The following is a 26,863-nucleotide window of genomic DNA, read 5'->3' on the forward strand; positions in this document are numbered from 1 at the left end:
TTAAAACCTTGTTGGGGAAACACGCGTGTAGCTTGTGTGTGTGTGTGTGTGTGTGTGTGTGTGTTGAATAGCCTACAACACTTGGCATCATGCCGTAGCAGGAACCAAGACAACCTTTGGAATATTCACGTCTCAATGTGAATACTGAGTCAAACTGAGCTGCCAAATTACTCATTATTTAAAGGAATAATTCAACATTTTGGGAAATACCCCTTTTTCGTTTCAGATGACGGATAGCTCTCTCATGTCTGTATGCAAAGTATAAATACCCTGGAGACAGTTAGCTTACCTCAGCAAAAAGATAACAAAATGTGCCCAAAGCCTGTAAATTCACAACCTATACCTTGTTTGTTTGTTTGATCCGTACAAAAACAAATTCTTAAAAACCCTAAAATGACATTTTTAGCCACGCTAACGTCTTCGCTCCATGAGGACAACGTCAGCTGTTGCAGACCAATATCTCATGGATTGTCATAACATTTTGGAAAGACATTGATGAGGGTGAATCTTATTGACTCTGGTCAGTGAAAACCTGATGCCATCATCGAGTCGCAGTTTGAATTTTTTTTCCCCTTGTTTGGTTTATGGTACTATACACCCTGTTAAGTGCTAATCCGCAAATGTTAATAATCTGGTCGCTCCGGGAAAACATGAGCATGTTAACATGCTGACATTAGCATTCACAGGAGCTGAAAGTACAGTGAGTCCGAATGTCCACTCTTAGTTTTTGCTCGACTTTGTTTTCGCGCTTATGCTGAGCTAAGCTGACCAGCTGATGGTATTTAATGTACAGGCTCGACAGTGGTATCTTCTCATCTAATTGTCGGCGAGACCTTTTATTCGTGCATTTTCTGAAACGTCAAACCATTCCTTGAAAATCATTGGAACCTGTTGAACCAAGATAATGCAAGCTACGTTACAAACATTCACTGAGAAAGAAACTATTACTACCAAAAAAAACCAACCTACTTGCATGTTATAAAACAAAGATTAACAAAAGTATATAAAACTTTCAAAAGTTTTGAACGTGTAACAAATGTACACTTGTGTCACCTTGTTGAAACTGATGTACTGTAAGTACACATTTATTGTCTACAGGTAAAACTGACTACGCCGGGAGAATTTCATGACCTTTTATAGTGTACAGCATGAAACACCTGAGGAACTGCAGTGATTGGTTTATAGTTGGCTGGCATCGGAGATCCTTGTCAAATGGAAGGAGTACTGAGGGTGGGACGCCGTCACCACACAGTTCCTGACTGTTGTCGTTCTTCCCTTTTGTCCTTCGAAGTGGTGCGAGGTCTGAACGGTAAAGCTGGAAACTCCAGTGACTCTGATGGAGAGAGAAGCCGTGTCAGACACAAACTGCAATTTGTCAAACTGACAGTTCATTACAGAGGGAGCGTGAAGTAAACAGGTGATCACGTACCACAAAGTCATCAGTTCCAGTTTTCCTGTCCACTGTGGAGAAAAAAAAAGAAAACAAAATCAACTCTGGGTTAATAAGTTGTATTGCCAGTGTGTTAGTTTGAGTCAAGTGAAAATGAAAAGTCCAGAAGAAGTGTGAGATGTTTTTGCCTTCGTGACAGATGGTAAGAATTTGTCTGGAAAGTGTAAACTTAACCAACTGCCACGTGTAAATAACGGACGTAAGTAATGGACAAGGCGTGCTGTGGTGGATGGTTCGAAAATATTATATCATACCATGACATTACCTCGCCATAACATTTAAACAACCAAGCCCAAATTGTGGAAACAAGTTTGAAGGCATAGCTGTGCAAATATCAACAATATCAGCCGAAATAAGCATCAGCTACGGACTGAGAGATCAACAATTTACTACAAGGTAGAAAATAGTATCACCAAACAGATTTAGTACTTCTGCTTTGGAGCCTTCGTTTTTCTACAGCATAATTTAATAATGTGTAGAAAATTGCTTTTTAATCTGCTGTAGTATTTCACAACTGTCTAGCTTGTTGAATGAATGGTTTTCTCTAAACTTCTCAAATTGTTTAATCTGAATAACTGAACATCCAAAGAGATCTAACTGTCCAGCATTTTAGGACGAGAAAAACTACGTCAATTAGAAAAGCAGAACGTGATATTTCTCCCCCTCCTGTCCAATAATTCATCTCGTGACCCCCTCAGGTTAAAATCAGGGATCATTGTCCAACACAGCCTCATATGTTTTGTACTGCACACGCAGCAGCTCGTCAGGCACACGAGGAAACACGCTTCTCTCTCATTGGTCGGCGTCTTCTGAGTGGCAAACAAATCCAAGGATGGTTCGTGAAAGCTGGTCCGATCTACACACAAGTTTGGAGGCCTGACGCGTGGCGGTGTCAGAAGACTGTGAGGATTTACTTCTGTCATAGGTCACTTTGTTTTGGTGAGTATCAAAATAGATAAGAGTGATGGATGAAAGGTGAAGAAGAAAATAAGAAATGCTGGTGAGAAAGAGAAGATTGACGAAGAAACATCTGTCACAGTCTCCGGGTGAAGTCAGACTGATGACGATTTGATGCTCGGAGGCTCTTCAGATGTTTCTAGTTGTTTGTTAGATGACCGTTAGTGGATGTTTGTCGCTGAACATCAATACCTCGTCAACAGGGGGCAGCGTTCCCGTGGGTCACCAGACGGAGTAGCTCGGGGGAGCAGAGGCCCGGGGGAACCGAGTCAGAGTGTCAGAATAAGGTGAACTAAACACACACACACACACACACACACACACACACACACACACACACACACACACACACACACACACACACACACACGTACACACACGTACACACACATACACACATATGGGAAATTCTTTATTTATTTTACATTTGTGGAAACATCTCGTGCCAAACTTTGATCTGTCTGCAGAGTCTAAATCATACAGACAAAAAAAACCAAAAACCTCCACCAATTAACACTGCAGCGTGCAAGCAAGCAGATTGAGGTGGGCACGGCTCGTACCTGACCGCGGCGAGGTTTCCATGGATACCACACATGTGTTCACCATGATTACCTGTATGAGCCATACTGCAACACAAGAGCGAGGGAGGACAGATGAGAAAGAGAATGGCGGGACTCCTTTGAGAGTCACAAGGATGGCGAGATCCACGGAGGGCGCCGCTCACGACGGAAAGACGAGAGGACAGCGAGGAGTGACGGGAAAGTCCATGCGAAGGGAGAAGAGACCGTGCTCGATGAAAAAAAAGTCAGAAAGGTGTGACGCGGTCCAAAGGGGAAGAATCCCGTACCAAAACAAACAAAACAAAAAAAAGAGAGAGTGGGTACGTGGAAGAAGGCAACAAGGTGCATGAATCGCAGACAAACATCAAAGTGCAACAAGCCATGGGTAAGAGCAGCTGCAGACACACAAGGAGGAGATGTGAGGAGGATCAGTGTCCACGGAAAGGAGTGATGACGGAGAGAAGGAAAGAAACGGATTCATTAATTCTGTTTTCATCGACACCAGAAAAGATTCCCAAAAATGAAGAGCAAAACTAACGACATGTCTGCCGTACGCGTGCATGTACGAAATGTGTGTGTGTGTGTGTGTGTGTGTGCGTGTGCGTGTGGACTCACTCTTCAAAGACGTCCTCCGTGTCCATCCTTCTGTAAAATTTGGCCAATTTGACAGAGAAGAGGATGCTGGGGAGCAGAAGGATGCAGCAGCCCCCCAAACCAAACCAGAACGTGTTCTGGAAGGAAAAACACAAATTCATATTAATTTCTCACATTTGACTGAAAGTCAACATTTGATTCATTCCTGTTGCTTCCAATCAAACACTTAAACTCCCAACAAAAGCTCTGTTTTTTTTGGGCGAAAATAATTTCTCCACCAATTAGACAATGCGTTATAAAGTCTTAATTTTGTCATTTATTTATAAAATACTTAATGTTCGTCTCAGCTTTTCAAATACAGTAGAAGAAGTTCCCCCATCCTTTATTTATGTGACAGAAGGAATAACACAGTGTAGTACTTATAATATTGATGCATTAGTCTGTAACCGGCTGTTTAATGTTGGCTGGAGGTGGAAGAGCTATTTTCTACAACTCTACATAATATCGCAGAATTTAAACTCATCGATGAACTGACCGCCTCAGTACATAAGTACAATATTTACCTCAGAAATATACTGAAGTACAGTTTAAAGTAGTATAAGTGAAATGGTAATTGTAAAATACTAAAATGCGATCAGTGCAGTATTTGAGTTTATGTAGATTAAGTTTCCATCACTGCTCTAATGAGGGCGTTCCTACTGTTTCGCTTGGTCGTCAATAAATATCTTTTGCTTTGGCCACAAGAAACGAGCAACGTAAAGACGTCTCCTTTGAATCTGTAGATCCTGGAGAGTCTTTTATTACTGTCAGACGTTTTAGAGAATAAAATGACAAAAACAAATAATGGGCAGATTAATTGATTGTGAAAATAGTTCGTTATTAGTTGCAGCTTCGCAGATTTTTCCTGACACATTTCACCCAGAAATACACACACACACGGATGTACAAGAAAAGTGCACGTTACAGTGCACAAAGAGGACAAAACAAGTAATTACAAACACGTGTGCACACATACAGACATGTGCACATGTAGAGTAGCTGCAGGCAGTGGTGCAGCATTGATATATAAAATCTCTGTTTATATTGCTAACAGTCTGTGGCTTGTTTGAGTTCACATTAAGCTGACACATTACACATAATATATAGCTGATATGTAAATATAAAACTTTACAACTCCGCAGGGCCCCGGAGAGAAAACACTGAAGAATCTATGTGCGTGTAACTCCCCTCCAAACAAACTCCATCCCATCTGAGCGTGTGTGCACATGTGGCCGACTGACTCCCGTCGTCATCGCTTCCCAAAACCCAGAGCGCTGCCCCAAACCCTCAAAGAGGTGTTTATATTTTCACTTAACGTCCAGAGACATGAATGGTACCTGTGCTGCGCACACAGCTGGGAAATGAATCAGTGCGCAAACACACACCACACACACACACCACACATGTAATCACAGGAATGTCTTACCAATGAGTCGACTATGAAGCTGCAGGCTACGATCTCCGTGCTGTCCACAATGTTGCTGATGGGTTTACACTGGGCCACCTCTGTAATTAGCTGTAGTGGAAATACACACACACACACACACACACACAAATATATGCACATTGTATGTAAGAACGAGGTTAAATGTTAAAACCTGAACTTGCTGAGCATTTGTGAACATTTCCTGATCTCTCCTCATTACTGGCTTCAAGTTAAATCAACTGTTAAAACATCTGCTCCCAATCACGAAATTTGTAAAGCTCCGTTGATCTACTAAACCTGGAACAATGTGTTTAACTGTATTGAGCTCAATCACCACATCATTAGAGTGGGCAGAGGAACTCCACAGTAAACTACACTCTTCCTGTTCTGACACCGTCTCTACTGACCTTCAAATTAAGAGAGAGACGTAAGGGGAGAATACTCACAGAGTTTTTGACCCATTGTGTGTACTGTTTGAAGTATCCCACCAAGCTCGCCACGTAGCCCTTTGTTTCCTGGAAGCCAACAGAGTGAAAACAGTTCGGAAATGTGTATCGTGCAGAATGACCAAGGTTGAAGCTTCAGGGTTTGGTAGTTTCTCCTCTGACTGACTAATCCCTCCAAGTTTTGGTTTCATTTATTTAGAGTAAAATGAAATGTAAACTTGTCATCATAATGCCACTCTGCATCAGTTAAATCTGTATGGCACTATAAAAACGTGTTTATAACGTGCTTACCGTATTAATATACTTTAGTAGGCCAACAAATTACTCGATAAAACATGACAAAGTAGATTTTATCTCTTGTTTAGTCTGAAGCAACCAATGAGGCCGGTAACTAAAGTTCTTCATCGCACATTAAGACTCATTAATTAACAGAAGTACAACTCTACATGCGTCGAGTTAAACCTTCACTGAAGGCATCTTGTGCTGAAAAAGGATCACAAACACCGTTAACTCTGGTGTCTTTTAAAAACTCCACATTATCCAGTCACATTTATATAAAGCTGACATAGCACTTTAGTCGTCACATAGTTTTGTACCTGCTTCACTACACGGGAGGCATTATGAGTGAGGAGGTACTCTGCTGCATCGATGGCACTCAGGATATTAGTGACCTTGACCTGAGAGGAAGAGACGAGTCGGTCAAGAAAACAGATGTGTTTCGTACACTGATAGTTATGATCTATTAAAAACACGTGTTCGCTCAGTGTGTTTTGCTCACCGGCAGGTCGTTGGACGTCCTCTGCAGCAGTTTGATGCTCTGGCTCAGAGAACTCTGTGTGAAGAAGACGAAAACACAAACGCTTAAGAAATCAAATCAAACCACGTCTGAATGTCTGAGTGCTCGTTTACGGATACGCCATCACGTCACGCCACCGCTGTCACAACATGAACCACGCCGCTACCAGAAAAAACACGCACAACAAATACTGTCACGTTGCCGTGCGTTGACAGTGGCTTACCCGCGCTTTGACATATTTCTGAGAACAGGAGGAAGAAGGAGGGACAGTGAGGGGATGAGCAAACAAACACACGCTTTTACAACTGTAAGTCTTTAACCTATAATCATGGAAGAAAGTTTATTTTTCATTTTTGTTGCAGCTACGAGCATTAGTGATCACGTGATGAGTGAGCCGAAGGAAGCCGCAATACAAAACGCCGGAGAATTGACTAAATAAAATAAACAAGGTGATTTGTATGATGTCATTGTTTAGCTCTAACCGCTGCACAGAATTGTTTGTGTTGTTTGTACTTTGTGGGCGAAAGGTGTGATGGGAGGTGGGACATAACCGGGACGCGTGTGTTTCTGCATGCAGTCTGTGGATGAAGCTGAGGTGTTTAATTGGTGTTTGTGTTGCGGGATAGATGATTACCATCGCTTGCTCCAAGGGCACCACCTGTTCTCTGTGAATGATTCTGATGCTGCTGGCGTGTCCTTTCAGTGCGTTCTCCAGAGCACCACGTGGCTGCAAACAAAAACAAACAGGTGAGGAGACATGACTTCTGTTGCAGTTGCACACTGTTTAAATTACTCCAGCAGCTTACAAGAGAAATTCGGAAAGAACGTTTAGTTACTTCCTTCCTTCCTTCCTTCCTGAAAAATACACATGTACACTAATCCCTCTGTGCCATGTATAGGTGGCACAGCTCCTATACCATCCATGTGCCATGAATGTGTGTGTGTCCGTGTGTTTTCAGGGTGAATGGGCAGCTTGTTCAGACCAACAGGTCCGATCAGTGAGCATGAAGTGAGCTTATTTCTCCAGAGAGGCTGTCTGACTATATATTTGGACTTGTTGTTTTTAGAAGTTTATATGACATTCCTGCAGTCTTCAGCACGTCTGTCAATATTATAGGAACTGTAATTTCATTGCAAAGATAAGAGAACTGCAGACTGATTAGGTTTGAGGAACGTTAAAGCGAAGTGTTGTCAGAGATGAGCTCTCCGTTACAGGTGACATCAAAAACCCACATTACTTATAATCAAATCAAAGTGGACATTTATGTCCACAGTCAAATTATATTACTGTTGTCATCCGTCTCTGCAGTCATATTAATGGTAATGATGGGACTCACCAGCTGGTCGGCCTGAACTTCAAGGTCCGAGGAGAACGACAGCAGATCCACCTGAGTGATTCCCTTATTTATCTACAACAAGACATTCACAAATGAAGGACGGATATATCAGTTAAGATTAGGGTTTTTATTTGGGGTTTATCCTTCATATAGTGCAGCTTTGCGAGTGTTTTCTGCAATATCCAAAATGATTTCTCTTTTTTTTTATCACGCACGCCAACAAAAATGGGAGCTTTAGTGTTTCGTATCCTTTTAAAACCTATCAACAGAATTAACAGATGAATACAAGTCAGCTGTTACTTATCTGAAAGTCATTTGTCATATTTTATTCATGTTTAATTTATCACAGTCATCTTAGCACCAAGGAGTGACAATCACATGCAAAGACACACACATTGACCGTGGGCGATTTCTGGAAGCTTGTCCTGGCCTTAAAAAAACACCCCCATCAATCCTGCATATTTGTGGACCCAGATGGAACGAATGTCATCACGTAGATTACCTCAGCAAGATAAGACTCATAGTCGATGTGTCCGATTCCAGAGCTGGCGAAGTTGAGGAGGTTGTCTCTGCCGGCCTGCTCCAGCAGCGTGATGTCCTTTATGTCCACCTGCACGCTTTCAAACACTCTGGCCAGATCCTTGCTGTACTGTTGTTAAACACAGATACGAAGGTTGTAATTGATCGCGCTCCATCGCTGCATCGGGAACAGTGACACTCAGCGAAGTGACACTTACCACAGTTCTGTTGAGGAAGGAGTTAATGTTGAACATGGTCTCCAGCTGCAGAGCGTGATACAGGCCGTTGTTCTCATAGCACTCCCTATGAGACAAACATAATATGATCACACTGAACCTCCATCGTGCTCTGCACTAGAAGAGTTCATTGTTTACTTACAAAAATAATTGAACTACTAAAAACCATGAAAATCAGCTTAAAATCATTAAAACAATTTGATTTTTTTTTTTTAAATTTTAATTGCACTCAAATATAAAACTGCAAATGAAAATCTGGTTTAACTGATTAACTCCTTTTAAAACATCCAGAACAAGTAGATCTATGTCGACCATGTGTGTTGGCATGTTACCTATACATGCTGCCCAGAGTCAAGTCAATATTTGGATTTTGAAACAGCATCCCAGGAAGGAAGTTCTTCTTGTCCGGATGGACCAGGAAAGGTGTGTCTATGATCTATGCACATGCAAACACAAACACAAACACACACACACACACACACACACACACACACACACACACACACACACACACACACACACACACAGTACATTCCTCAGCACAGAGCAGCAGTGTTGTCTATTATGCAATAATATGCTGCTTCAATAAAACTCTCCAAGATCAACTGGGCAGAGAGGAGAGTGAAAATAGGACAACTCAGGAAGGAGGACAGTTTGTGTTCAGTACCTTGAATAGCTGTCGGTTCGCCAGAGGTTCACAAATCAGCTTCTCCACGTTGCCGCCGACAACAAACAGGGTGGAAACGATGGCCATCAGCACCCAGGCGAAGATAAAGGAGAAGCCCACCCCACTGAGAGAGCGAGAGACGGAGAGATTGGAGACATGAGCGCACAGAAACATCAGTTATTTTCCATCTCCTACAACAACCTGCATCATTGTTGCATCATTGTTGTCTCTTTGTTTGGAGTTTTCCCATCAGTCTCATTAACCTGCCATCAGGTTTCCATTTTAAGTTAAGTGCTGGTTGATACCTGCATAATGAATAATCCAGCTGATACAGAAGGTAAGAAAAAAAAGGACATCTTTGGACTTGAGGATGTATTTAACTTTAGAAACTTTATTCATTTAGATATTCCAATGAATTGACTATATTGTGTCCTCTGCATCACAGGTGATACTGATTTTAAAGCTGGGTGTCGGCTTTATACCGTGCTACAACACCCTGAATGATGTCATTTCTTTATCTTGTGTGCGCAAGATGAAATGCACCTCTCAGGACGTGAGAGCTGTCTGTACAGTTCAAAAGGTTTAAAAAAACAACTTAAATGGATTCATATCAGAAAGTTACCAGTTTGACAACAGAGTTTCAACACACTTGATTAAACAATTTTTTTTAGATACCTATAATTATTTGCTAAATGTCTTTGTTACTAATTTCATTAAGGATCTCAGGTTTAAAGCCTTAGATCAGGGGTGTCAAACATACGGCCCGCGGGCCGGATCCGGCCCGCCAGGGGGTCCAGCTCGGCCCGCCGGATGACTTTGCGAAGTGTGAAAATTACAGAAAGACATAAATTGCATTTCTATGACAATATGGAGGTTTATGAGTACAAACATTTTGTAATTTTTTTTTTAATCGATCCAGTAATTGCTTCAAAAACAGCGTAAATGCGACGTCTGCTCCGGAGGCAGCAGCACTCGCTGCTAGGGAATCTGCAGAGGAGAGCCCAGGCAGATAAACAGTGGGCTGATGTCTGAGTTTTTGGTCTTTATGTTTCTAGTTTATTGTAGAAAGACCTTAAAGTAGGGTTTATCATCCAAAAACCTTCACCAATGATTTAAACATAGAGAAATATTGTCGTTATGTATGCGTTATTATGCTATGATTTTACTGGTCTGGCCCACTTGAGATCAAAGTGGGCAGTATGTGGCCCCTTGACTAAACTGAATTTGACACCCCTGCCTTAGATAAATGCAATTAATCTTAAGATTCTTTTCACTGTTTTTAAGAATTAAACTTCTATTTAGTTTTGTGCAACTTATCTGTCGCTGTGAATTTGACCAACCTCTACTCAGTGAAATTCACTAACTCGTCTTTTGTTGGATGTGAATTGACCACGTTCTCACAGCGGATGGCAAACTATTAAAGCACAGATGTAACTTGTAACATTGGCTCTACTCCATTCAGGTGTGACGTCACTACGAGCGAGTCAGCGTGTTCAGTAGCTTGAAAAACGGTGGCTTGAACTTTAGAAGTTAAATGGATTGCAGCCACTGTAAAAGTTACATTTAGGCATCGGGTGAAATTATCCACCCTGAGAAAAGTCGGCCACCCCTTCTGGGTTAGATTGTTGTCATGTCAACCTACGCCATCAGCAGGTTTCCTCCGGTGTTTGATAGACAGCCGCGGGTTGTGGGCGTGGCTTGCTTGTCGTATCCACAGGTGCCACACAGCAGACCGAGGATGTTGAAGGCCAGGACCAGGACGACGACACAGAGCACCGCCACACAGCCGACCCACCTGCAGCACAGACACAAAGTACAAATGTTTTCACCTGCCAGAACAGCAACTCGTATCTATTTCCTGGGAGTTCAGCCTAATTATTAACCACAACACAGACATGATTTGCGACCACGTCAGAAATGACACAACTCGCTGATCAGAACGGCCTCACTCAAAGATGGAGCGAAAAGCCCCAATTATTACCCGAACGTTAAAGTGTTAATAGAGCAACAACCTTGTTCTTAAATTCAATGTTAACCTTGTGGAGATTATGATTTTAATCCAAGATAGAGAGAGACACACACACACACCTGTAGAAATCCATCTGGTCCATCCGTGGGTAAAAGGACTCAATGACTTTCTGTCTTTCATTGAGGAAAATGGTGAAATTGGCCAGAGAGGGCTCCACTGGGAACATCTTGGAGAAGCCGATGATCTCCATGCCAACCTTATCCAGCATGCCTTTTACTCCTTCACACACATAAACAGAATTACAAGATAATAGAGACAAATGACAAATGAATGCACGCTTTACATTAACTGGAGGTTTGAGTGAGACAAAGGACGCAGGAGGGGGGCGGGGGTCTGACAGACAACAAAAAGGGGTCAAATGGGACTTACGAGGCAGAGCTGTGGTTTCATCATCCACGCATGCAAAGGTGAGAGGAAGAACGTGAGAGGAAGAACGTGAAAAATTATACAGTCAAGACTTTTTCTAATCTTATTTGCAAAGCAGAGTAGAAAGTTGATAAAACTACACACACACAAACACAAACACACACACACACACACACATTTGTGTACCTGAAATAATGTTTTTAGTTTGGTCTTTAACCATTTTCGGTGTGTCATTGAAGGAAGTGTAACCCTGTAGGTGAGAGGAAAGAAAGAAAGAAAAGAGCAGGACAAAGACTGTGGGTTAAACAGGAAGTTATACGATGAAGAAGAGGATGACCATGAGCTGGAGACAAACATTAACCTTCTGCAAAATGTTTGTGAGATCTGTTTTCAGGACGGTGTCGACGTTGGCCATGGCCTGGTTAACATCTTGGAGCTGAGGGACAGAAAGAAAAAAAGATGGAAGGAAAGTAAACACACACGTAAACACGCTCACAATTGAAAGCCTTGTTCTTATTCATTTCCAGATGCTGGCTGAAAGACAGTGAGAAGTTTCTTGTTACCTTGGAGAAGTCAGCGCTGGTGACCAGCTGCGACAGCGCAGAGCGGATGATGTTGCAGGCGGGGGACACGGCTCCGTTGGTGCAGGCGGGGTCGGACAGTGTGTTGGACAGAGAGGCCCGTTCTGCCGACACGCTGGCCTGAAGCTTCCCCATCCCGTCCTGAAGCACTTCCAGTGAGGAGTTGACGTTCTCCAGGGCCTCTTTGGTCTCCCTCATCGCTGCGAACAACAGAGGGAGGATGAATCAAAAGACTTAACAGTGTGTGTGTGTGTGTGTGTTTTACAGAACTGTCAGTATTTCAACGACACTGATTGCACTGAACACAGACTCACAATCCACAAAGGAAAACCACAACAAAAGACAGCATCCAAGATAACACAGTGGTTATCAGGAGCAGCATCTGTTTCTAACACATCCACAAACACAATGGTCACTGGCATTGCACCACTGAGTCCAGATCAGCTCTAATTACCTTTGATGGCACTCTCAACTTTTGCTTGAGATAAAAAAGAAACATGAGGGAATCACAGAGAAAAAGAAAGTCAAAAATAGTGAGGACTTTCCCTTTAAAAGACACATCAGAATTCTGTTGTAATAAACTCACAAGAGAGGGAGCTGCATGTAGAGGACAATCATCAGTGATAAATCACAGATCTCATGATTAGATCAGATATGTTGCAAAATGCTACAAAGTGCCTGAAAATGTTCCTTTTAATGTAAAATGATTTGGTCTTTGAAATAGATCAGTTAAGTTTTGTTTGACCTGTTTGGAGTTCACCTGAGAATAAACAGCATTTTATTTTGTAACCAAAATGAATTATTTAACAGGATTTGGTGACAGAAACAAAAGATGGTGTTTCAGCTTATAGACCTCCGTATTGCTTTATGAGGCTGTGTCTCAGCTGCGTCAGGTCAACTGCAGGTAATATTGAAGGCTAATACAGAGATTGTGTTACCTCCTGCCATTCGCAGGGCTATGTCCAGAGTGGGAACCACCTCTTTCTCCAGCTTGCTGTGGATCCTACCGCCCAGCAAAGGACCAATGTCTGTCAGGGAACACATCCGGCGGTATGATGAAAAACGGCAGTTATGCAAATGTAAAAGGACATTAAACAAATAGTGTGTGTAAACAGACTTACTGTCAAGGTCTGACAGGACTTTGTTCTTTGCTATGGTGTACTGGGCTGTCAGGTATTCAATTTGCTGCAGCAGGAGACACACAGTAACATTAGACACTGGCTATGTATGAATTATGTGTGTTTTAAATGGTGTGTGTGTGTGTGTGTGTGTGTGTGTGTGTGTGTGTGTGTGTGTGTGTGTGTGCGTACGGGCATACCGCAGGTGTGTTGTTAGCAAATGTCTTCAGGTCTCTCATGTTGGTATTAATGAGCCGTCGAGTGTTCTTGATCTGTGCGCTAACGTTATGATTGGCTGCCTGGGTGACGAGTACTCCCAAACTGAAACACACATACAGTCAGGATCAGAAAAGACAGAAGACGTAGTGACTGACGTTAACCAGCAGAGGGCAGCATGGCGACATAAGACGCTGTTTGGCTTTCAAATGTCGCTCACTGAAGATTCACCTGTGTCTAAAAACAGAGATGCCCTGTACAATTCATTTCAAACTTTACTCCAGAGTTGGGGTCCAGATAAAAAAAAACAAGACAAAATATATTACTAATACACAAATAATGATGTGATATAATGTAAGATGAGTAAAGGATAAAAGAATAGTTGCTTTAGTAATTCACTGTCTTTCACTGAAAAGGCTTCAGCCTTTTAGCTTTTTGGCTGAATATTATTTCTGCACTTGGAAAAAAAACTACAACAAGAACCATACTGTTGACTTTTAAGCCATTAAATTTACCCAACAGATTCCCTGAAGTCTTTCACTTTATAAACAAACACTTTACTTAATGCTGCACTTTATGGTTCTTCAACTACACAGGCTGAGGTAGGAAGAAAAAAAGTCAAGAAGGGACTAACAAAGAAAAACAGAGAGAGAGAATCTGCTGGGTGAGAATATAAAATATATCACAATGACAAAACCTGATCAGGTTATATCACCTCATCTGTCATCAATCATGTGTGTGTCTGTGATGTGAAAGGACTCATTCAGACAGAGAGGCCTCTCAGTCGGCCAAGTGATATCAGTAACAGCCAACTCTCCTGCACAGTGTAGATCATGTGTCGGCGCACCTGTCTCCTCTGCAGGTACGCAGAAACCTCGGTGACACAATTGAAGGAGGATTTTGAGCCACTGATTTTACACATTAAGGTCCGTTTACAGGTTGCGGAAAGCATATGATAAAAAGAGGTGTAAAACCTTTTGTGCCTCCAACAGTTATAATAAAATGACATTATGTTTTGATCTGATATAATAGAACTTTTTTTTTTTATCAACAATTTAACATTGTAGTGAGCTTTTCAGTCAATTTAACATGTGGATTGTTTTTCATACAGATAGTACAGAGATGACAGGCCTCGGGTCGGCGCTCTAACCGGGATCGTAGTGGTTCATGCTTAACACATGAATCCTAAAGGGACAATCCCTGATAGTCAGTCTGAAAGTTTTTCCACTATTCACTATGTTCAAAAGTTTTCCAGATGTATAAGACCACAACAGGTACAAAGTCTCACACTCTTCAACAGCTCATCAAATTCATCGTGCGGGACTCAGAGAGCCTTGTGACACGAATAATGTCTTAATTCCGCTCATAACAAGTAAAAATGCTCCTCATAGGGAAGATAACCGATGTGATAAACATATAGATGGGAAAGAGGGGGATGATGATGACGACTCACATGATGAAGATGGAGGTGGCGATTAGCGAAGCGGTGAAGAAACCTCGGTGACAGTCTGCATTCTTCCTTTGCCTCTGATGCATCTCCCCTCCGCAGTTGTCGAAGCACCGACACATACAGAAACAAAATGCCAGGACGGGGGTGACCACCACGAACAAGATGCCGATGGTCGCACATATGAGGAATCCGGCCTCGTAGTGGAGCCACTGCAGGAGAAGAGCGTTCATCCAGTCATCAGTCCACTCTCACGCCTTCACATTGAGCGTTTTGCAGCATTCATTGTGTATTGTCAGTGAAATATCGGTCATGAGGAGTTTACCTGCAGCAACAGGACGACGTTTTCTGGCTGTAACACCAGACCGTGTGTGTGCAGAGAGTACACACAAACAAACACACACACACACAAACACACACACACACAAAGATGGAGGAGGAGAAAACCAGGGCACACAAAACACGGTCAGAGTGACAGCCAAGAGGTCAAGAAGAGGACAACATCAAGAAGACAATTCGCATTACATGGCAATACAGTATTTAGGTAATTTAATTAAATTTAATAAGCGTTAAATGTCCTCAAATTAAATTTGTAACACACACTTGCAAGAAAATGATCTGTCAAGAGTAGGCTCAATAGGTTTAAATATCAATAATATGTTAATTCATCAGTTCGGTGTTACAACAAAGCAGCGTCAACTTAAATCAACCATACCTTTCTCCACTCCTCTATTTTGATTCCCCCCATGTTTTGTTGAATGACCTTAACAATGAGATCTGAAAAGCAGAATATGCATCGAAATAGTTACGTACTTCCATATGCAAATGTTTAAATCTGCAGATAATATACTGAAAAATTGTAACAGTGATTTACAGGAAATTGGATCAAGACAACACTGAGTGGGAAAAATCCACTTATGTGTTCACGAGCAGACAACACAGATTATGTGGAATAATTTTTTTTCAATTTCCGTGGGTGGTGTTGAGGCTGTTTCCTCCCCTGACAGCTGTGTGTCTTGCGGGAGCTGTTTGAATTGTATAGTTTGCCAATGAAGACTTCAGTTCAGTCCAGCTGTCCGTGTCTGTATATAGGTCGGCCGACACTAAGCCTGCCTTCACAATGACTCACTCAGACTGTCATTCAGCAGGTAAACACACCACGCACACACACACACGCACACACACGCACACGCACACACACACACACACACACACACACACGCACACGCACACACGCACTTGTATGAACACTCGATTGCAGACACACAAACTCACACACACGACATGTATGTTTAATTATCAGCATTTACAGCAGGTAAGTGAACACACCACTTATGTGCCTCTTAAATCACAGATGAAATAAATAACACCTGCACGTGTACGGACATATTTATACATTCACACACACATATATATTTCATATAAACATTCAGCAATAGTTGCTTGAAGTTGCATAGACAGTTTACACATTTTCATTCCTGTGTTTGCTATTAATTTGTCATATCTTTCTCATCGAACCTAAAGGTGCATTCAAATGCGAGCATGAGCACCAACGGCAGTAAAAAAAAAAAAAAAAAAAACGTGACTGCGTTTCTTTTATTGTACTATTGTCCCCCCCCCCCCCCCCCCCGCTGATCGAGAAGGGGCTTCTGCACACGACAAGCAGACGGAGGCCACTTTAGCATCTAAAGGCCGTCACACCTGTCGCAGACGCTCACCGTTGCGCTTGCATCGCTTCAGAGGACGTTGCATTGACTTTCATTGATGTTCTGGATATATCAACTGCAACCGCTGCTGTTAACCAAGAATCTAATCTTGACCTCAAATCTACATCTGACCGTGTGAGCAGACACACTGTAACGTCCAAACAGAGAGAGTGGTGCAAGTGCACGCACACATGCGCACACGTCGAGTGTCTGCTCGGCCCTCCGCCTGCACACCAGCTCTCGAGACAGCGCACAGAGCTGAAGTGCGCACTCATTGGATTTATTTTTGTAACTTTCTATTTTCAGCTCCGTTTGTTCAGATAAATTCGACGATTTGAAGTATTATTACCAGCAACACTCTGCTTGCTAAAACAAGTGTTTATCGCCTTTTTCAATTCACACATTTTCTGTAGGAAAGCTTCATGGTTGTGCCTTTAAGTCCCTTGCTGAATTAGTTTACAATGATATGGGACAAAGAAAAGCAGAAAACGAGAGGGGAAAATCTAACTTTTTTTGGGGGCATTTTTGCTTCAAATTACGGGAACAGTTGATTGAGAGATGAACAGAAAAAAACTATTTCAAATATGATACCCTGTTAATTCAATACAGAGAAAAGCTACTTGATTGAAGCCTTTCTGCTGACTAAAAGGCAAAGGAACAGTGATTTAGTATATGTTATGGGTAATACTGTCAACAACGTCCTCCTGTGATGGTGGGAGGCGACCCCGTCTCTCTTCCTTGATCAATGTTCTGTCAGACGGTCACATCGGGTGAAGACGCCTATCTCTGCAAACCGTGCAGATGCAGCATATGAGCACATAGAAGTTGTCTCGATGCCACCTGTTGTTGCTCAGCTACTTAGTTAGCATTAGCCACTGAGAGCAGTTAAGCTTGGACAGCTTAGTTCAGTGACTCAGTATAAGAGGTAAATACTGCAAATGAAAGGAGGGGAGCGGATAAACAATCGGCAGAATTATACCTGAAAGGAAGAGCGGACCGTTGCACAACATGAACTTCAAGCGTCACACAGCGAGTGGCTGCAGAGACAAACCAGTGTTTTTTTGGGTTTTTTTATTCAGACATGCAGATTTTCTGCAAGAAAAATGTGACATTTTCTGTTGCAAAGAGAAACGATATGTTGGTGTCAGTGTACATTTTGTGTCGTGAAAATCAAACACTCCTGTTAATTAACTGTTGTGATATGCACACAAGTCTGAGCCTACAACCCTTTAACTGTCACGTGTAAATACAGACGAACACAATCCTCTATACTCTGACCTGCTCTGAGAGATTACTGAGAGGTGTGGACAAAGCTTTATGCAACCCAGCAACCATCTCTGCTGCTTTATACAGGAACGGCCCACCTACCTGACGTGACAAAAACAAATTGCTTTTGAAGAGATAATCGAATACATGAACCTATCGACATGCTAAATCACAGAATTAAAGACTATATTCGTTTATTTCTACTCACTCCCGGCGGGGAGGTGACGTCTCGTGCTCACAGCTTATATCTACCGGCAGTGAAGGATTTAGAGTATTCCAGAATATACTTTTACTGTGTTTTTATTCTATCGTTTCCACTTTGTATTGTCTTCATAATCCTGACTCTTAATACCTCTCTTTTTGATTATGGAAAGTCAGTGTTTGTTTTTTTTTATCATATTTACTGTATCCTGAATATGTGATTTTTTTTTTTTTTTTTTGTTGCTTTTATCTACGTGACGCAAACTTCAGTAAATCACCCCTCTGTACAAACTGTGCTTTACAAATATAATTGCATGTTTGTTATTCAACCAGAATTTGCATTTATTTTGGAACCGCAACAAAATCTGTTGAAAATGCAGCCGTGTATTCAAGCTCACTGTTAAAAGATGTGATTTTGGATCAGAAGGGCTTTTAAATTGGACATGAAGCTTCATTTAAAGTAATTCATGTTTGTTGGCCTAAATGCTTCAATGAATAGGAAGGAAGCGTGACAACAGCTTGATGGTTGTGATGACCAGAGTTTAAGCATCATGTTAGTCCGTGTTTGAGGAGCTAACAAAAGAAAAGCAAAAAGGAAATATTTACATGTTTTTAATGAATTAAAAGATGCTTTGAGGGAATTAGGAGACGACAACAAAGCTAATAGGGAAGAAAGCTGCTCAGCAAAGTCATCATGGAGCATCTTTACCTGCAAATTACTTTGATAGCTGTATCAGATAGAGATTTAATTATTATGTGAGATGTATCATGTGATCCTGACCGTCACTTTGGGAACAGCTGCTTTTAAGTTATCATGAGACAGTAAATGGAATTAGATGGGTTTTTTTTTTTTTAATATAAGTATAATATTGAATTGACAAATTAAAGTTGCAGCATATGTAAAAGTATTAGTCACTTATTTACTGCAATTTGTGGCAAAGCTGCAACACGGAGGCAACATTATGGGTTGAAGCTCAAAAGCTTAACATCCTTCTGGTTCACAGCACTTGTGATACTTTAAATTCTTCGAACTGTACAGTATGTTTTACGTACTGTCTGTTATACAATGGTATAAGTGGAGTATGTCATGGCGGCCCGGGGCTACATAAAGTTATACAGCCCGCTGTGAGCTGGAGCAAAACTACTAAGAGGATTATGTGCAATGTCTTTTTCTGTTTGGCACTAGACACTTATATTTCCACAAGGAGACAAAAGACTGGCAATCATTTTCATTACGAATTCATCAGTCTGTCATTTCTTTGATTAACCTATTCATCTATAAAATTTCAATACAAATGTGATACATGGTCTGCACATTAATAACAGCTTGTTGATGAGCAGTGGCACAAAAAACAGATATTTAATTTAGAATCACAAGAACACCAGTTTACACCAATTAACTACAACTGATTGAACAATTCAAATGTATTGAATAACAACATTGTCTTCCTTTAATTTTGTTTTGCCTGATTAATCCATTGATTAATTACTTTTTTTTTTTTGTGCCTCACTTGTCCCCTTTTTACAAACCTGCGTGAATACATTGAAAACCTCGGTTGAAAATGGTCCCATTTCATTGATGAAAATCATATCTGAATCTATAGCAGAAAATCAGCGTGCCTGCAGTTTAAGGTGCAATCATCCACATAAGTTTGTCTTAAATATCCTCATTGCTTAACTTATGTGGGTTTCTGTTGAGTGTATTTAATTAAAAATAAAGACATTTGCCTTCTGATAAACAAGATGTCCACAACTAATCACAGTAATTAAGGCAAACAAGACAAACACCAGAACTCTGACCCACTTTCACGACGTGTGTGTATGCTTGCCGTGCGCGTGTGTGTGTGCGTGTGTGTGTGCGTGTGTGTGTGTGTGTGACAATGCCATCTGTGGCAGTGGTAGCAGTGCAGTGTTAGCATTAGCCCTGCGGATGGTAATCCTCTAATCCACCCTGTGTATCAGAGGGATAAGACTCTGTCCTCTCACTGAGTGAAAGAGCCCAAAATGCCTCCCCGCTGAAAAAGCAGCCTTCACGCAGGTTTGTAAAAAGGGGATAAGCGAGGCACAAAGAAAAGTCAGAGTAGGTCGAGAAACAGTGATGTCGTATCCGGCGGCAACTTTCACGTCTTTGATTCTCTTTTGATTAAAACAGTTCCACTGGAAACTTTACAAATTACTCACTTCAATAGAACGAGAATTATGTTCGTATGCTTCTGCCAACCGGCAATGTTGCAGCTTACATCCAAGTCTGTCCAAATTCATATATTAGAGAAGACTTTAGAATCTATAAATAATATTGATAAATACACTTGATTAACACTGTTAAAACATCAGACAAAACACTCACTAAAAAAAGTGTTTTTGCAGAACATTATGATGTCACACTGAAGCTGACCTTTGCCCTTGTGGATATAATATGCAATCACATCATCATTTTATCCTATTAGATATTTGTATGAAATGTTGTGATTATTACTGCATGAATTCTTGCGATGTGGTCACAAATGTGTTACGTAAGGTCACAGTGACCTTTGACCACTAAACTCTAATCGGTTCATCACACATCAGTCCAAATGAATGTTTGCGTCAAATCTTGTATAACCTTAAATTTATATTTATTTCATCAGCAAATTGTGATCATAGATGCTGCATTGCTCCAGCTTAATGCTTGCTCATTAGCCTTTTGGTTTAGTTTAATATACGTTTTGCTTGCCATATATGCAAAAAAAAACAAAAAAAAGATGATGCAACATTTGTTTCAGGTAAATATCTTTTTCTGCTGTGTTCTAGTTTGCAACATGAGGCTCCGACAATGAATCACACTGTAAGAGAAAAAAAAAACAGCAGAAGAAAAAAACTATTAATTATTATTCGTGCTTCCGTGCAGACGACAGCTGGAGCTGGAGGCATTACGCTTTTGTGTTGGCCGTCTGTCCGATTTTTATGAACGTCGTAGCTCAAGAACACCTTCGCGCAAATGTTCACTCGGACTCAAAGATGAACTGAATAGATTTTGGTGGCCAAAGGTCAAAGGTCACCTTCGAGTTGTCCCATCCTATCTGTGTTCTGTCAGAAGCAGTTTCATTGGCTCTTCACACCGTATATTATATATGTCTAGACAGACATGGATGGAAACTGCAACTTTGACCGTGTGGTTGAGGCAAATAACCGTAAAGAGTCTACAGCGTGCTTCATACATCAAGTCCATGAGCACACAGGTGAAGTTTAGTTAAGGTGTACCATAACTGTTATTGGGTTTTTTAACTGGAATGAAAAATATATATATATATCCCCCTTCCCTCCGCCTCCCCTCCACATATCGATATTTTGTTTTGTAACAAACATTAGAAGCATTATTAAAGAAACTACTCTGTATGTTATAAATGTAACAGAGTTATTTACATAACTTTCATTTCAGCCAACGAGTGTCTTTTACCGAACAACACGGGAGCAAAATGGTTCTATTTTTGTAACATTACTGTATGTGTGTAGTCGTGGTTACGTAAGTGTGTTTGAACCATCGCACCAATCTTTATGTTACTTACCTCACTGTATGTACAGAACCTGTTTCCTTTGGTGGTTAATGCTATGTTGTTCTTTCAGATAGTTTTACTCATTATAAAGGACACTTTTTTTTGAGGCGGTTTTTAAACTGAACTAAAACAACACGCCATTAGTTTTCACTGTTTATCACTTCCTTCTAGCGGCATGAAAAACCAAACAGACCAATAAAAGTACGTCAAACAGCATCTTACAAATTGATACGGTCCTGAACACGTCTTTGAGCAACAATTCAATCAAGAAATGGTTTTAATGAAACATTCAAATGCTGCCAGTGTTGACATTTATCAGAAAGTATAATCGGGTTTTTTTCTCACCTAGTTAATAGTTTGAAGTTAATACATTCAAAATACTTTGATACTGTACATGGTAGAAGGTAAATTTGTAAACAGCACTGTTGACTTATAATGTTAAAAATACCCCCAAAAAGTTGTAGAGATGACAAAATGTGAGTTTCAAAGTAAAATAATCTTGTTTTATGTTATTAGTAAGGTTAAATAAAAAGTTGGTTTTCTATTTAAATATTGATTTAACTCTTTGAAGGTTGTGGAGTAACTACTAGAAATTGTCTTAGAACACCAATTGTAAATTTAAGTATACAAACTGATAGCTTCCAAGAGTTTTGCTGGACTCCGTTGCTGCCATATGTAAATAATGTGTATATTACATATTTTATATATATATGTGTATGGCATGCCTGATTTGCACGCGGCTGCTGCGTCTGTACTCCTTCTATAAATTGTAAATCTAAGCCATATCAGCAACATGATCCGATTAACCTGCCCAGTGCCTCAGGTGGTCATAAACAGTGTGACAACTGATTTGATGTGTGTGAGCAACATGTATGATTCAACACGTGACGGGGGAGTGGCTGATGTGACAACAGACGGCTTCTACCTGTGAGTGTGAGTGACAGTGAATCGTACATGGCAGGCCCCACTGCCGGAGCAGCATATGGCCCAGTGGATTAAGGTATTACGCAGTGATGCAGGTGACTGAGAAAGCCTCCTCTAATCGCTGATCTGCTAATTGATTACCGAGCCAATAGCCCGAACTGTGGGCACCAAAATGGCAGCAACTTAAAACCTCCAATCCTATTGTGTCATCCTCCAACGTGACCAGTCACAGTTAAACAAACAAACAAACAGACACTTTTAAAACGTTGTAGCTTCATATAGCCATCACTGCGTCGCTTGACGACACCAGCGGGGACCAGAGCACCATTCACTGTGTATATATTGATCCACCGACAGACCTGATCGCCTGTTAATCACCTCGCGTAAACCCACCGAAGATCACTTATGATTTATGACAGCTACTGATCCCAATAATCTGCTGATAACATTGGTTAACGCTCAACAAGTACACGCCATCACCGCGTGCCGCCCGTCCACACCGCGTCTCTGTTGACATACTTTTAAATTTACACGGTAAAAGTATGGCACAGATTTACACCTCAGAGAGGGAGTGAAGACGCAGAAGTCCTGCGCAAATGAGGCCTGCAACGGCAGCCTCTCTGAGTTTTTGACTGTTTTTTGGACTTTGCTGTTTAGTTTAGAGCGAACAAGAGGACCGTCACATCCTGTTAGGATACAGTCAGCCAGGCTCGTGGTTTCCACTTTTTTTTTTAACACTTTAAACAAAAGCAAACTACCTGTAATCCCTCAACGCAGTTCATGGTGTCAGTGTGGATGTAAACTGTGAGAAGTTCATGTTCGAGTAGGTTTTTCCAGACTGTTTCATTCATTTCGGGGTTTTTTTTGAGACCAGAAGACGTCAAAATATCTGATATTTCACACAAAATTAGATATTGGTCAGAAAATAATGTATGACGTGTAATAAACATTCATTTAGTTTTTCTCATGACTTCACATCACTTTCATTTCTTATCATTTAGCTTGGGACGCCTTGGATGACTCTCTACTCCAACCTGGTTGTAGTTTTGGATAGATGACTGATAGTTTAATCAAACACTGACATGTGAATTGTTTAACAGGCATACTTAAACACTACAATATTGCAAACTGATACTGATATCATAATTATACCTCAGTTCAATTGCTGTTATTTTTTAAATTGTTTTTTTTTTTTTATCACAGCTCTTATGTCCACCTCTATACTTTAATACAGGTCATTTTTTTTCCATTTATACTCTTTATGTTTATGCTTGTGCTTCTAATATTTGTGACATAAATATATTGAAAACAGATGCACCTTTAAGAATTAAGAAAAGTACCAGGAACTCATTTGTACTTTGCAATTCCCTTCATGTTACATATATAACCTACTTGTATGTGACTGCACTATGTATATGTCTTCTATTTCATATATAGCCTCGTATTACTGCATATACTGTAAATACATATATTTGGCAGAATATTTTGAGCATCTGTGGCATAACACCTCTCAGCCTATGTCTCTCTTTATCTTACTGCTCCGTGAGACTAATCTCATTTCTTTGGGCCCACAGTTTGGTTACAATATAAGCCAAAACACAGTATGTACACACAGTTTATAAACATCTGTAGGAGTAATAAAGCTGACATTTCTCATCAGGTAATACAATTTGCTGTAACACCTGTTACGGTTGCACACACGAAAGTTAAACTACAATCTAAACTGTAATTTAATAGGCATTTAAGTGGTGTGTTTACTCTCATAACAACTGGTTATAAGTACAGATACACGACCCCTGGGAATAAGAAACCACAGATCTGAGGATGGAGAAAGTCGAGCAGGGATTGAGGAGGAGCGGGTGAGCACGTTGATCTTACCTTTGGGGAAGGAGTTGGGTTGGATTACGTAGAGAAACGCATGGACCATGTGGAAGAGGATACCTATGGTCCCTGGCTCGTAGTAAGCGTGGGTATCATAAACCGCCGCCGGTACAAACCCAAAGTCCAGCGGCTGCACCGGCGGAGGGGAGCGCTGCCTGCGGGAGTCCGACCGGACCACGGCCGGTGCCGCGTCCCTCTTATCCACCTGCTGCTCGCCACTCGTGCCCCACCAGCAGAGCAGCAGGACGAGCCACCGTGTCCACAGCATGGCTCACAAAAGTCCAGCTCTGTGCAGAAAGAAAAGAGTAAAGAAAAAAAAAAAAAGAAAAAAAGAAAGAAAGCTGCCAGCCCCGGTCGTGCTACAGAGTCCGGCGTGGGGTGGGTGGTGGTGGGGTAGGGGGGCGGATGGAGGAGTGAGAAGGGCGCCGGTGACACCTGTCCTTCCCGGTGGTTTATCCCCGCAGCGCACAAACAACCAGCCGAAGACAGACTTTCAAACTCAACATCCGACGTTCGACGCGGTCGCAGCCGTTAGCTCCTGGTTGCCCGGTACCGAGTCATAACTGACATCTCCCCGAAGGTCCAACGGCCGACTCCGTGCTCGTTCTCCCGGCGCGCGCGCGCTCACTCTCACCGGCGAGGAGCCTAATCTCACGTGCACGAAAAGGGCTCAAGTACGCTCGTGCTCGCCGAAAGCCCCGGGCGCATCTGGGTCGCGCGCGCCGAAAGCCGGGGGCGCATCTGGGTCGCGCGCCGCCGCGCTGACCGACCACCTGTCCGCCTTTCTCTCAAGAGTCTCACGTTTATTCTGCCGGAGTTGTGGTGACCTGAGGTTCACGACACCGGACCCAGTTCAGACACGGTGACCCTTGTCAGAGCAGGAGGAAGCGCAGGTGGAACATTTAGTTCAGGAGAGACTCTTCCGAGACTCCCGTGCTCGCTCGCTGTCGTGATTTACAGGGTCGTTGTTGTTGTTTACACCTGGACTTCTTGTGCTTTTACGAGTCACAATCTCTGTCGCGCTGGCAGAGTGGGAACCTGGGCAGACACTGAAAGCGCCTACTCTGACCTACAGGGAGACAAATGACCTCGAACCGTAGACATGTGGTCTGTGTTGGTTTGCCATTTCCCAACTGTATCTGTCTATTTTTGAGATAATTTGCAGGTGAAGACCAGTGGCCCTCCTGATGCCTTTGGGCCCACTGGGCCCGTGTCCTGTAAAGGTCCAATTCAGTCTTCTATCCACGACGTGAAATGAAAAGAACCTATTCATCTGAGTGCTGCAGCGCTGATAAGTTTGTCCATTTGCTTCTGACCCACATCGGCGTCTTTTCTGCCAATATTCAGTCCGTCCATCTATACCCTCTTTATCCTGCAGGGTCAGGAGGGCTGGACTTTATCCAAACAGCTTGCCAGTCCATCATGGGGCCAACTCAGAAAGCAAAACCTCCAGATACACCTGTGGCCAATTTAGAATCACTAATTAACCTACATACAGTATGTTTGGCTTGTGGAAGGAAGCCGGAGCACCCGGCACAATGAGAACTATAAACACGACACAGAAAGGTCCCAACCACCCAGCAGCTTCAAACACGGCACGCTTTTGCTGCGTGGCATCAATGTAAACCAGATTATATGATCCCACTTCAATGTAAACCTGTTTTTCAACCTAGCAGTTCATTAAATTCATAAATGCACACAGTGTGTGTTATTTTCTCAAGGACTAAACTTTAACTACTTAATGGTTCAGAGGTTATTTTCCTCTGCATTTGACTGACAGTTTATGAATTACTTTTGGGTGACTTTGTATAATACAAATAATATAATCAGTTCATAAAATACAGTATATAATACTAATTATTCAAATGTGCTCCACTCAACCAGCATCGGTAATAACGATCCAATAATATAACACTGACTGGTGCATTTTTTTTTTTTGCATAATAACTCCTTTTGATATTTAAAAGTATAAATGAATAATACTTGCACAGTTTAATGTAGCTCTTTATACCCTTGAGGTCCCTGAACAGGAGCATCTGTTATTAAAGCCCAATCTACAGCCATTTTTTTTGAAGGTCAACGAAGGATAATCTAAATAGTTCGTTCTTATTTAAACTGTCACATTTACTACCAGGTTTGGTCCTTTGTGAAAACAAGGTGTCTCCACTTTGTATTGATTGGTCAAAATCTGAATCCTTCATTGTGCATAAATGAGAGAAAGTTCTGAAGCTGCTCTCCAAAATAATCTCTGTGGGCCTCTGTATGAACGTGAGGCAGGTCACTGACAACAAGGCTGGTCCCTGAGCAGCTGACCCTAAGATAGACAGTCCACGCTAGTGAATTTTTGGCAAACACAAAGTTTGAGTTCAAAAAGGGGAAAACCCAAAGTTCAGTTAAAAAGTATCTGAATAGTCTGGTTAAGTTGCGCAAGTCCCGGTAAACTGCTTTGAAGTCTCTGATGTCAGTGCTCTCTTTCACCCTCTCTTACCTGCCCACAAGGCATTTTAGACAACACTAAACTGGTTAAATATAAATAAGATAATTTATCAGAGCTGGGCCTTCAGAAAA

At 41.6% G+C, this 26,863-nt stretch overlaps 1 protein-coding gene across 2 annotated transcripts; it reads right to left on the reverse strand.

Moving 5' to 3' along the window:
* Window positions 1-1,275: 1,275 nt before the first annotated feature.
* On the reverse strand, window positions 1,276-26,007 carry prom1b (prominin 1 b). Of its 2 annotated transcripts, XM_069167757.1 has the most exons (29): window positions 24,293-26,007; window positions 15,500-15,561; window positions 15,110-15,136; window positions 14,791-14,996; window positions 13,322-13,442; window positions 13,125-13,188; window positions 12,942-13,031; window positions 12,458-12,481; window positions 11,986-12,203; window positions 11,784-11,858; window positions 11,609-11,672; window positions 11,116-11,275; window positions 10,670-10,822; window positions 9,028-9,151; window positions 8,693-8,796; window positions 8,343-8,427; window positions 8,108-8,254; window positions 7,606-7,677; window positions 6,903-6,995; window positions 6,492-6,509; window positions 6,251-6,304; window positions 6,069-6,149; window positions 5,473-5,541; window positions 5,027-5,116; window positions 3,583-3,698; window positions 2,968-3,033; window positions 2,600-2,699; window positions 1,430-1,461; window positions 1,276-1,333 (listed from the first exon to the last, which is right to left on the reverse strand). In XM_069167757.1, exons 1-27 carry the CDS (start codon window positions 24,561-24,563, stop codon window positions 2,630-2,632), a joined length of 2,724 nt encoding a protein of 907 aa, XP_069023858.1. In that variant the 5' UTR covers window positions 24,564-26,007; the 3' UTR covers window positions 1,276-1,333; window positions 1,430-1,461; window positions 2,600-2,629. The 2 variants fall into 2 exon arrangements, with proteins under 2 accessions (XP_069023858.1, XP_069023859.1); XM_069167758.1 differs by lacking the exons at window positions 1,276-1,333; window positions 1,430-1,461; window positions 2,600-2,699; window positions 6,492-6,509; window positions 12,458-12,481 and having other exon boundaries at window positions 2,712-3,033.
* Window positions 26,008-26,863: the final 856 nt, after the last annotated feature.

This window comes from Embiotoca jacksoni, unplaced genomic scaffold (genome assembly GCF_022577435.1).
Source record: "Embiotoca jacksoni isolate LCO1_2020_lvr unplaced genomic scaffold, fEmbJac1.0.p SCAF_4, whole genome shotgun sequence".
Taxonomy (NCBI): Eukaryota; Metazoa; Chordata; class Actinopteri; family Embiotocidae; genus Embiotoca; species Embiotoca jacksoni.